This window comes from Zootoca vivipara, chromosome 10 (assembly GCF_963506605.1).
Source record: "Zootoca vivipara chromosome 10, rZooViv1.1, whole genome shotgun sequence".
Lineage (NCBI taxonomy): Eukaryota > Metazoa > Chordata > Lepidosauria > Squamata > Lacertidae > Zootoca > Zootoca vivipara.
This window is the reverse complement of record NC_083285.1, coordinates 37,221,613-37,234,071: the sequence shown is the minus strand read 5'-3', so window position 1 is coordinate 37,234,071 and position 12,459 is coordinate 37,221,613. Positions and strand designations below refer to the sequence as shown.

The following is a 12,459-nucleotide window of genomic DNA, read 5'->3' as shown; positions in this document are numbered from 1 at the left end:
ATCCTCAAATATTTCATTGTGCAGTATATCTAACTAATGCCAGTTTACCAGTCAAGGAGCTTGCTGTGGAGTTCCACCAGTTACCATTCATTACTATATGTAAAGTACTATATGTACTTTAGAATAATGGTGATGGAGCTAAATGTAACTGTGATAGAAACAGTCAAGCAAGCTTCCAATATATGGGGATTTTTAAAAATGCCTGTGATAAGCCAGTGGTTTCTGTTGGTTGGTTGGTTTTATTCATGTACACCTGATGGGGAGGGTATAAATATTATTATTATTAGGTGGATTCTTGTCCCTGACAGTGATTAAAGAAGCATATTAATGGAGTATTCTCTTCTACAAAGTAGATGTATAATAATTACTAATAATATGAACAGCGACGACAAAACTTCACCTTTTGCTTTTGTTATAAAGGGAGTTTTGGAAGGTCCAGCTTGTACTGTGGAAATGAGAAAATCTACACCTGTTAAAACTCCTTCTTCTACATTTTGACTAAAAAAGACCATGTTCAAGATGGCTAACAATTGCTGTAGATGTTGTTAGTTTATATTCTGCATTTTGACCTTAAAAAAACCAAAGTGCTCAAGACTGGTAACAACAATATCTATAACAATTGTTAGCCATCTTGAACACAGTATTTTTTTTAAGTCGAAATGTAAAGAAGTTTCAGCAGAATATAAAAGTAGAATATAAACTATTTTATCAAATAAATTGTCCATACTCCTAGTGTACCTTTGCCATTTGATGACTCCTATTTCTGGCATTCAGTGAAATGCCAGTTGTGGCAACTGTAGTTGTAGATGCAGTGTTCAAATCATGGCAGAAGATATAGCAGGAAATCCTAAGCTGACCTTAAGCAGGAGGCTACAAGGTACAGTGGACACTTGAGTGAATACCAGGACTTAGTTTGCTATAGTTTGCTATAGTTTGCTCCTATAAAATCTAGAGTTCCTTTTATTTCCCTTGACCCTGACTACCCTCCTAGGTTCCACACCTTCCTGAAGATTGGAGGTGCTTAAAAGGGTAGTCCCCTGGCCCAGAGATAAGATTTTTGCCAATGAACAGTAGTACAGAGGAGAGGAATAGCATTGTCTAATATCTTTTCCTTTAAGCTAAATATGTAGAAATACACGATTGGAATTCTTCCCCCATTAGATCCACTAACACCACAGTCTCATTTTACTGAGTAAAATGTTGCCTACAGAGAATATTTTATTTGGATCGACAGTGATGACATTCAAATCCTACATGGACTGTCAGAATCACATTGGGGGGGGGAGAGACTATTTCAGGCCAGAAAAGACTGTTTTTCAAGGAACACAAATCTTCCCAGGCAAGTACTCTCTGGAAGAATATGTTGAGTATACTGGCTGGCAGCAGTTTTCCTTGATTGCAGCAGCTGGCACAAAATGTTGCTGTGAATGTGATTATGGAAGTTGCCAAAGAATGTTGGAACTATTTCTGTGTTTCTTTTTAAAATGTGCTTGTGGGAGCAGGTGGGGGATTGTTTTGTTTTTGTTCTTGTATTTATTATGTATTTTGTGTTTTTATCTCATATTTGAATGCTGTGAACCACCCTGAGATCTACAGATGAAGGGTGGTATAAAATGAATGAATGAATGAATGAATACATACATACATACATACATACATACATACATACATACATACATACTAATATAATAACAATAACAACTTCCTTCCAGTCTCAGCTGCATCTCTAAAATACAGGAAATAATAGGGTTTTGGGGAGGACGAATAAGTTTTTTAAGCATTTTGCATACAATCCATAGAAATGGTAAAAGCTTTCCCCGTAACAGCAATAGATCCTTCAAGTTTTCTTTTCTGACTTCCTCTTCCTGATCAGCTTACTTTTTTCTTTTCTTTATTTGCAAAATCTATTGATACAAAGCAAATTCCTCTCAGCTGTTGCCTCTAAGCCATGATGAGTTTCATTCCTGGGCAGCCATCCCAGTTTCATCTTCAGCTGCTATCATTTGTGCAAAGTCCATAACAATGGAGTCAGAGTGATACATGATAGAGCCAACAGAGGAGACAGATATTTCCTGCGTGAAATTGTTCAGTCACAGCTTTTCACTTGCTGTGTAAAGTGTGAGGAGTGTTTTGGATAGCTCCAGCTGAACAGAAAGCTTGTGCTTTGAGGGGATCAAGCAGAGATTACAATCTCGACAGAAAAAGGCCTTGTGTCTTGCATAGTTTGTGTTGATAAACGACATGTCTGATAACCTTATTCATATATAGTAGTAGACAATGGAATTCTGCAGATATTGCCAGCTCACTCACTGAGGAGCAACGAAAATGGAAAAGCTCCAAGGTCAAAGCAAATGAAGGAGCTGTTAAACCACAAATCCTTAAACTACACTAAGCAAAGTGAACAATGTGTAATATTTGTTCAGGAGTGTGTATGTAAGAGATAAAGCAGGGCATGCTCTTATTTAACACGGTAACTGTAGCAATCTTCTTGAAGGTTACATAGATTCTCCCACCTTCTATTTTTAACAACCTGTATGAATTTTAAAGACACTGCTACAATGTCAGTGGGGGTGATAAAAAGGTTAATAACTGATTACAGTCATTAAATTTAAAACACTTGTATTCCATACATAGATGCTTGTAATACTTGGATCTTGTTATCCAAGACTGAACTGAAAGTTCTAGTAATCAGAGCTTATTTGCTGCATTCTAAGTTTTGAGGCTGTTGTACAAAAGCAGTTGAAATTTGTTTATGGTTGAGAACCATACTCCAGGGCCATGGTTATATTGAATTTCAGATTCAGTTTTAAGTCAATTTATCCAATAAGCAAGAGATCATGTGTTTTTAGCACACCTTACTGCAAGTATCTTGCAACTAAAAAGAGAGCTAAAAAGGTGAAATTTTCCATTCAACACTTTTAAGGAACGGTATAGTGATTGGTATGGGAAACAATACAGGGCATTTTCACATGTGAGACTTCAATATGTCTGCCATGTATCTGTAAAATCCACAGTGGTAAAAACTGTATGGCACTATAATAACGTACTGCAGGGAGAAACCATACATTTACATTGTTTGCAGGGCCAAACTACAAACAGCAGTGGCAGATTCATGTATTTATACCTGGATTTGTCCCAGCTGCACAGAGGAAGCAAGTGTCAGATGTAAAAGGAAATAGATTGCATAGGAAAGAGTACAGCAACATCTTCAGCCTGAAGATTTTTCCTGAAATGCTGTTGTTCCAGCCCATCTTACTACCAGTACTGGAGCTAAGCTGAGAAGAAAAATGTTATAGGAGGCTGCAAGTGTGAGGTTTTAGCACTGCCCACCTTTGAATTCCATTTGCTTCTTAAATTGGATCATTGGAACAAATCTGAGTTTAAATACATAGAACTGCCACTATCACATTTACTTTAACCATAAAGGGAACATAATTTCAGGGAGAAAGTGGGGGGGGGAGGGAGTTGTTGTCTATGGAGAGAGATGTTTTCCATATTTATTGAACCCTTGAATGTAAAATGAGAATAATACTAAGGCTGGGTGATACCTTTAGGATATACGTACAGTAATCTCTCCCCATATACATTCATCTCATATGTATGTTTCAATATTGCAGTGTGCTCCTGCCACCCTGTTGGATCAGCTGTGCTTCCCTTTAGCAATAGCACCTTCTGTGATCCCATCAATGGTGACTGTCCCTGCAAACCTGGAGTGGCTGGTCCTCAGTGCGACAGGTGCATGGTAGGATACTGGGGCTTTGGAGATTATGGCTGTCGAGCATGTGATTGTGCAGGAAGCTGTGACCCATTAAAGGGAGACTGCATCAATAAGTGAGTGGACAAACATATTGCTAACTATAAATGGCTAGATAACATAAGGACGGGGAGTTTATCTACAATAAATACATGTTTGAAATAGAAGTAATAAAAATGTTAGCGATGTAGAAAAACCTCTTGAGCAGAGATGGGGGACCTGTGACCCTTGACATGTTTTTGAATAAGAACTCCCATCATTCCTGACCCCTGGCCATGCTGGTTGGGGCTGATGGGAGTTGGAAGTACAGCAACATCTAGAAGGCTGCATGTTCCTCATCTCTGCTCTAGAACAGAATGTTGTTGTTTTATTGTAACACCTCACATGAACCACACATTATAGTTGGACTGAAAGGATTAAGTGCTAAACTAATCTGACTTGGGGGAGGGGGGTATGCATCAGAAATAAGAAACAATCACTTTTCTAACTCTTACTTTGAAGATATTGAGACACAGCACTTCCCACAAAAGAAAGAAAGAATTGGAACAAGAAAAATATATTGTAAAGGCATAGGCATGACTCAGCTAGTTGCTCATAATGCTAAGGTTGCAGATGATCCTCAGGGTCTCTTCCAACTCTGTTTCTATAGTTCTATCATTCCATATTCCCCCTCACATGACTAGTTTAGAGGGGGGGGGACAGAACTTCCCTTCCTGCAAGAAATTAGCTATGGGTAACTATATCATAATCCTAAAAACTCTACCAGGTACTGCTAGAAATCTCTTCCAAGCTCTGAACTTGTGTGAGATCTATAAATGAATTGCAAATAAGTAAGTCCCTTTTCTGAGAACAGAAAAAATAAAAATAAAATAGAAAAATTCCTTCTAGTAGCACCTTAGAGACCAACTACGGTAAGTTTGTCATTGGTGTGAGCATGCACATGAAAGCTCATACGAATGACAAACATAGTTGGTCTCTAAGGTGCTACTGGAATGAATTTTTCTCTTTTATTTTTGTTTTGTTTTGACGGCAGACCAACACGGCTACCTACCTGTAACTAAAACAGAAAAAATGTTTGAAGCATGGACAATTAGCACAATAAATATTTTCTTTTAATTTTGCTTGAATACTTAAGCTTTGTCAAGGTTTTTTTGTGTGGAGGGTTGTTTACAAATAAACTTGAATTTAACTGAGTTTGTAAGAAACATATCACAGTGTTCCTTTAATTTCAGCAGTGCAAACATAGATTGGTACCATGAAAACCCTGGCTTTTATTCTCCGTATAACAAAAGTGAGCCAGCATGGGGGTGGGAGGATGAACAAGGATACTCTGCCCTTCGACATTCAGGTAAGAATATGAACTTTTGGGTTTTTTACTGAAAGATAGGAGCATGGGCGTACCCAGGATCAAAACTAGGGGGGGGGCAAGGGGAGGGGCCAAGGCACGGAAGGGGAGGGGCCACAAAGTGGGCGGGAACGGTGAACTCGCGCTCCGCCGGGCTGTGCCCCTCCCTAGAAGCAGGGCTGGTGGGCGGAGGCGGAGCCCAGCGGAGCGGAGCGGAGCGCGAGTTCAGCGTTCCCGCCCGCCGCGCCACGCTCTCTGGTTCCCCGCCGCGCTTGGCCTTGCCATAGGGCGCGACAGGGAGCTGGAGGGAGGGCGCAGCGTGGCGGGCAGGAATGGCGAACTCGCGCTCCGCCGGGCTGTGCCCCTCCCTAGAAGCAGGGCTGGTGGGCGGAGGCGGAGCCCAGCCCAGCGGAGCGCGAGTTCGACGTTCCCGCCCACCGCGCCGCGCTCCCTGGTTCCCCGCCGCGCTTGGCCTTGCCTGAGGGCGCGCCGGGGAGCTGGAGGGAGGGTGCGGCGCGGCGAACTCGCGCTCCGCCGGGCTGTGCTCCGCCTCTGCCCACCAGCCCTGCTTCTAGAGTAGGGCAGCTGCCCTAACTTGCCCCGTGGTGGGTACGCCCTTGGATAGGAGTCTCTTTCAGGTGTTAAACATATATGCGGATTACTTTTCCCATGCTATCAGGACCCCTGGGTTCCTGATCACAAGGAGGGAGCCCTCTGTGTATAAAGCTTTTTTGTGGTGGGGGGCTCCTTCAGTTTTTATAATGAACATGTGGAGGTCAGATATGTGTGGTCTCATTCTTCCTATGTGTTCATATAACATTTGAAATGAACTATAGATCAAGTGGAATTATTTATTATAATTGGTTAGGTTCACTGTTTGAATAACAGGTATGTAATCTCAGCTGATATTTTCCATCAAGCTAAAAATAAACCATACTGTGTACACACACACACACACACACACACACACACACACACCACACTCTATAGATATAAATATATCCAGGATCCAGTGAGCAGCTACAAAAATTCTTATCCATTCAGTACTTAAAATGTTTAGTAACTTTAGAAAAGTGCTGCCCTTCAAAACTATATCTGATAACATGAGCAGTCCCATTCACTCCCTGTTTAGTAGCTGAATCTAGACATTCTGGTGAATACAATATGAAATCGTGGTAACTAAAATATTTCATCAAATAGTGCTTAAAGAGAGAGGTATTTTTCTGTTTCTGTAGGAAAATGTGAATGTAAGGACCAAGTTTTAAGAAATTCCAAGATCTTCTGTAGCATGAAATATACATATGGTGAGTTAAAAATCAAATATATTATTCAAATTGCCTAGTGCTGTCAACAGTTTCATTTATCAGTGTGAATTGTCAATAGAGCTACTATGATGGGGAGATATTGTGGTACTTATATTAGGAAAACTAGAGGTTCATTTAAGTGGTGCACTAGATATAGTAGGGATGGGAATCCCACCCCCTTCCAGATTTTGTTGGTTTCAACATCAGCTCCAACTAGCATGGCCAATGGTCAGAGACAATGGATACAGAAGACCAACAATATCTGGAGTGTCACGGTTTCTGACCCCTGAGTTATCGACTTTTTTTTTTTTAAAGCAAATCTGGAACATTGCTTGCTTGGTAATACAACTTGTTTTGTGTTGCAAATTTATTTCTATTGGACCTGCATGGCTGCATGCATATTTTGTCTGCTATGTACAATTTCTCCAACATTTTTTATCTTCTAATAAATGGTCCATTTGCCTAGAAAATGTGTCCTGGGAGAAAACCAGCATTTGATATGTAGACAAACCTCTTTTTCTATAAATTATCACCAATATAAAGTCCTTTTTGAGATGCCAATTAGACTACTGCCATAGTTCTCAAAGGGAGACTCTAACAGTTTAAATTCATCCATGCATGGCTTATGGGGGATGGGGGGGGGAGAGAGAAACTCCCAGGCACTTTTTAATCTGTAAATTTCTAAGAACCAAACTATGTAGCTCTAAATGGCTAGATTATTTTAAACTGATTACTTCTCTTTGCCAAAATACATGTATTTTAAGCCTATAATGGGAACAGGCAGCCGGGCTACAGGAAACCATTGCTGTATTTTGTAGTTTTGTGAAAAAGTTTAAAATGATAGCTTAGCAGCAGTTCCAAGTAATTCCAATGGGAAGAAGCAGCTGTGTATGTGCTCAGTATTTCCTAAAAAATCAGGTCACTGAGCATCTCCCTGCACCCTGTCTTTGGCAAAGGCTGAACAGGCTGGATCTGGCACAGTATATTTTCGACTAAACCAAGAGCTTTTCTGCTTGCATCAGATGAAATATATAGAAACATCTCTATATCACACTAGCAGTAGCGACAATTACACCCACCCTGCAAGTACAAAGAGGCTCAGTTTGCAGTGCACACATTGATGGTGCCCAAGATTAATCTATGTACCAATGTACTAGAATGAAAACAGAAGTTATATTCTTTATTCAGTGCTGAAGGCAAAGATTTTATCTGCTCATGATAAAGGCTCCCATGCTGAGGTCAATGTGAAGATCCAAAAAGTACTGAAATCTACAAAGCTTAAGATTTTACGAGGGAAGCGGATTCTGTACCCAGAATCATGGACTAACAGAGGCTGCACTTGCCCGGTACTTAATCCTGGTAGGTATTTATTATGAAAAGCAGGTCTTTATCATCATCATCATTTATTTATTTTTACTATTTATGTCCATCAGAATCACTCTTATAGTCAGGACATATGCAATAAATTATCTTCCACATTCTTATGGTAGAAAAAAAAAATATTACTTCAGAAAACTAAAATGACAATCACTGTTCTTACTAATTAAAGCAATTTAATGTGATGCTAGAGACAATCCTTTCAATTTTAGATTCACTTTGGACCTGTTATATCACCCACTAATCATTACCAAAGCCCTGCCACAGCGTTTGTCAATTTGAATCTTCTCTCATAACTGCACACATGCAGAATTCATTCACCAACATCTTGAAAAATAATGCAGCTAGGGTTACCCTGTCTCCAAAGAATGTAAGATATTCCCATCACACCTGCATTGGTTGTGCTTGCAAATCAATGAAGATACACTCAATATACACAATCACTATATTAAACTGAAATTTGTTTCTTGAGCCAGTTCTAGTCATGCATAAAAATATTTCTATATATGACTAGCTGTGCTTTCCCACCCACATTCTCAATGTATATCTAAACACACATCTCATTTAAAATAATAAAGTACAGATAGACATTCTGTATTTGAATGGGCCTTTGCATGCACATCCGAATTAGATCCAGAGTTTCTGTTTCAGTAAATTATTAGCTCAAAGATACCTGCTTCTCTGGTCAATTATTTGAAAACAATAGACTGTGGATTCCAAAGTACCTATTCTCCTTTGGAGGTATTAAAATAATAGAATCATAGAATTGCAGAGTTGGAAGGGGACATGAGGGTCATCTAGTCAATGCACTGCAGTGCAGGAATTGTTTGCCCATTATGAGGCTCAAACCCATGACCCTGAGATTAAGAGTCTCATGCTCTACTGACTGAGCTATGTGGGTAGATTTACCACATAATATTTAGATAGTGAAGTACTCTCACCATTTAAAAAAAAACCTCAAAAGTTACTAGGGGAAAAAACCTCATTTGCAATAATTTCTCAGATGAAATCATTTCAGAGCTTGTGATACTGTAGCTCTGTCATCTACCAAAAAAAGTAGTAAAGTTTCACAAACCAAATGCAATTAAGCACAAAAGAGAGCCAGACTCTCTTTTGTGCTTAATTATTTATGTACCTCGGGTTAAGAACTTAATTCCTTCTGGAGGTCCATTCTTAATCTGAAACTGTTCTTAATCTGAGGTACCACTTTAGCTAATGGGTCCTCCCGCTGCCGCAGCGCGATTTCCGTTCTTATCCTGGGGCAAAGTTCTTAAACCGAGGTACTATTTCTGGGTTAGCGGAGTCTGTAACCCAGGCATCCCCAAACTACGGCCCTCCAGATGTTTTGGACTACAATTCCCATCATTCCTGACCACTGGTCCTGTTAGTTAGGGATCATGGGAGTTGCAGGCCAAAACATCTGGAGGGCCGCAGTTTGGGGATGCCTGCTGTAACCTGAAGCGTCTGTAACCCGAAGTACCACTGTACTGCATAAGAGTGTTGATCTTAACACTGTGCAACTTTTAGCACAGAATGACTTTTGATGGAATGGAAGCATATGCTAACTTGTGAGAAAAGGAGGTGATTGCCCCCACAGTTACCCCACAACTTCTACTCTCTTAGAGAGGGTCCCCCCCCCCAACTCTCTGGAACAGTTTATCAGAGGGCTGCATTGAGAAGGTGGAATGTGAACAAAATCGCCTCCTGTCCTCTTACATTAAATATACTTCTGGATTAAAAAGATATGCATTATACACATACATATGCATGTGCGCGCACACACATGTACATGCATACATGCACAAAACATATATATGCACACAGACAAGTATTTTATTTTATTTTGTATTAAATTTATATATTGCCCTTCATCTGAAGTGGTTTACAGTATAAAAAGTAAATTCCCTTTATGATTGCATACTATCCAATATGAAGTACCAGTCCAATAAATATCTGACTATTTTGTTTTCAAAGGTTTGAAATATCTTGTGGCTGGATATGAAGATGTTCAAGCAGGCAGACTGATAGTCAATATGAAAAGTTTTGTTCAGCAGTGGAAACCAGCTCTGGGGAAAAATGTATTGGAAATTTTAAAAGATTGTAGCTGAAAGTGCCAAACGGGGCATTTGTTTATGCACAAAAATGCAAATGCTATAGAAAGAAGACTCTCAAAATGAAAACTGGAATGGAAAGGAATAGTGCCAAGTATGTGTGGAGGTATTTAAAGTCATAGCCTTTCACTTTGATTCTTAAACACTTTGGTCCCAATTGCAACACTTACCGGTATGTATAAACAGTGTTTGTGGGTGAAATCCTCACAAGAGAAGCAGAGCCCCCACCCACTCAATAGCTTCAGCTGATTGTATAGGGGGGAGTAGAGGTCTTGTAATAAGTGAGTCCAACAAAAGCCTGTGCATGCATAGCTGCACTCCTGCAGTTCTCCTACCCATATCCACCTTTCCACCAATCATCTGTTTGGTGGAGTAAAAGGGTCTCCGTGGGCAGAACTGCATTCACAGACCTTGTCTGTATTGGACCAACCTGCCTGGGAATAAGTATCATTTATTCAGCAGAATATGGCTTATGTCACAGCCCTTAAATTAAATCTTTATAGACAATACTGCTTTAGGGTCCAGCTGTACAAGTGTTTTGTTTACCCCCCCCCCAATTAAAGTATGTGGGACTGGCACCAACTGAGGAATCTGAAAATTGGAACCCCATTCTCATGTTCTTTGGGAAGATACCGGTAAATATACAGTACACTAGAAATGGACAAAAGACTACCAATTTAGAGAGAAGCAATGGAATGTGGGGTTTTTTTTATACTGGTATATTAAAACTAAGAGGAAGGTTTTGATTAAATGTCTACTGCAAATCTCTAGACGTATTCATGTATGGAAATAACACTAATATCAGTGGGGAAACGCCATTGGAAAACATATAAAGTCAGTAATATGTAATAACTAATTAGGGCATGCATTTAACCAACAGGACTCTGTGGGACATCCTTAAAAAGGAATTAATAAGATTTTCATTTGGGGCACTTAAAAAGATTCTGGGTAAAATTTTCTAGTCTGTTAAACCAAGGGGAATATGTTGCAACCCCCAAGTTGGACTCTGCTTTGTATTTGAGCCAGCACAGATGAAAGTAGAACCTCTTCTTTCATCAAAATTTTGGTTTTAAGAAAAGACTGGTTCCATAAAGTATAAATGGGAACACTTCTATTTTATGAGGTATTAAACACATGTAAGCATTTGATTGTATAAAGCACTTTATTGCCTGCCCCCTTTCAGTGTGAAAATTCTAATATTGTTGGGGAACAGAGGTGGCACAGGAAAATGAATATTGGAACAGAAGCACTCCACGACTATAAAGGATAAAAGGAATAGTTTTCATTCATTTATGCCAATCGCCACTCAGTTCAAGGATATATTTTTTTGCAATTAATATATTTCAGATGAAGTCTTAACTTCAGACTAATGGGCTAATTCTATAAATATCAGCTATGATGAGACTGTATATACCATCAAAAGAGAAAACAAGGGTTGGGGGGGAATGCTTTTTGAAATGTCATGGACTTGTTCATAATTCATGCTGGCTTTGGCCTTTGTTTTATAATATTTAAACTTGAGCAGCAAGTTTCTTTCTTTCTGTTTCTACATAGAACTTTCAAAATAGTGTAAATTTATGGAATATCAATGCCATATTCATCACTAGATTCTATACTTCTCTGGTAAACAGACACAAAATATATCCCATTTATATACATTAAAAAATAAAGGAAGAGCTACTATACCATTGAAATAACAACACCACTGATCCATGGTTCATAGGTATGTTTTCTCTTGTGGTCCTGTGGATTCACAAAAATGTTACTGTTTTGAAATTTTGTTTTTATATTTTATGTATATAATAAATACACTATGATTCCAAATAATTTTTCTTATGGATTCATATTTTCTAGAACCCTGTCCATAATATTATAATGAAATATAGAATATTTTTTCACAAGAAAAATGGGTTTCTTCTCACACGATATTCACCACCACCACGCCTTCTACACACACACATATACACCATTCACACATTTATTCCTATTGTGGAATCTGATCACTCAAGTGTCATGGACCTCCATTTGATGGTTCCTATAACATTATGAGGAACAGTGACACAGTTCCCCACCCCCCAATGTAGGTACTATTTAATGATAATGCTTGAAGCTTTTGTACTCCCCTGTTGTATCACTTTAGTACAAGGAATATCCAGCTAGCTCCACTGTGAACAACAAAAGCTGCGGAATCCTCTACAGCAATCCTTTGTGCTGTGGAGTTTTCATTTAGAGGCTGTACACTTTCCCTCTTCTCTAACGGTGCTGCAGATGAGGTCTGTTGATTTCTATTGACTCTGAGATAAAGTCTTGCCAGGGATGATTCACATGAATGTCTACATGCATTAGCAGTGTAATGATGGCACTACATTCTCAAAAGACCATGTAGTTCTGAGAAAAGGGATTTCCACATTTTTGTGTCTCTTAATTAAAGAAATATAATGAGCTCTCAATTTCACATGCCAAGAGCAGCTTCCCATAGCATAAATGACCCTGAGAAACCTCATTCACAGTACTGCAAGTATCCCTGAAGATCAGGAAGTAAGTAAAACGTGCGTTTCCACGACAAAT

The 12,459-nt window shown here is 39.2% G+C and overlaps 1 protein-coding gene across 2 annotated transcripts in view; it reads left to right on the top strand.

The window, feature by feature from the left end:
* Window positions 1-11,744, top strand: part of NTN4 (netrin 4) — a 40,819-nt gene extending 29,075 nt beyond the window's left edge. The window contains exons 6-10 of one of the 2 annotated variants that reach the window (XM_035128088.2): window positions 3,618-3,831; window positions 4,990-5,102; window positions 6,335-6,403; window positions 7,592-7,762; window positions 9,755-11,744. In XM_035128088.2, the coding sequence (XP_034983979.2) occupies window positions 3,618-3,831; window positions 4,990-5,102; window positions 6,335-6,403; window positions 7,592-7,762; window positions 9,755-9,888 (701 nt within the window). In that variant the 3' untranslated portion in view covers window positions 9,889-11,744. Of the gene's footprint in view, window positions 1-3,617; window positions 3,832-4,986; window positions 5,103-6,334; window positions 6,404-7,591; window positions 7,763-9,754 lie in introns of both variants that reach the window. The other variant, XM_035128086.2, reaches the window with a different exon arrangement.
* The last annotated feature ends 715 nt before the right edge of the window (window positions 11,745-12,459 follow it).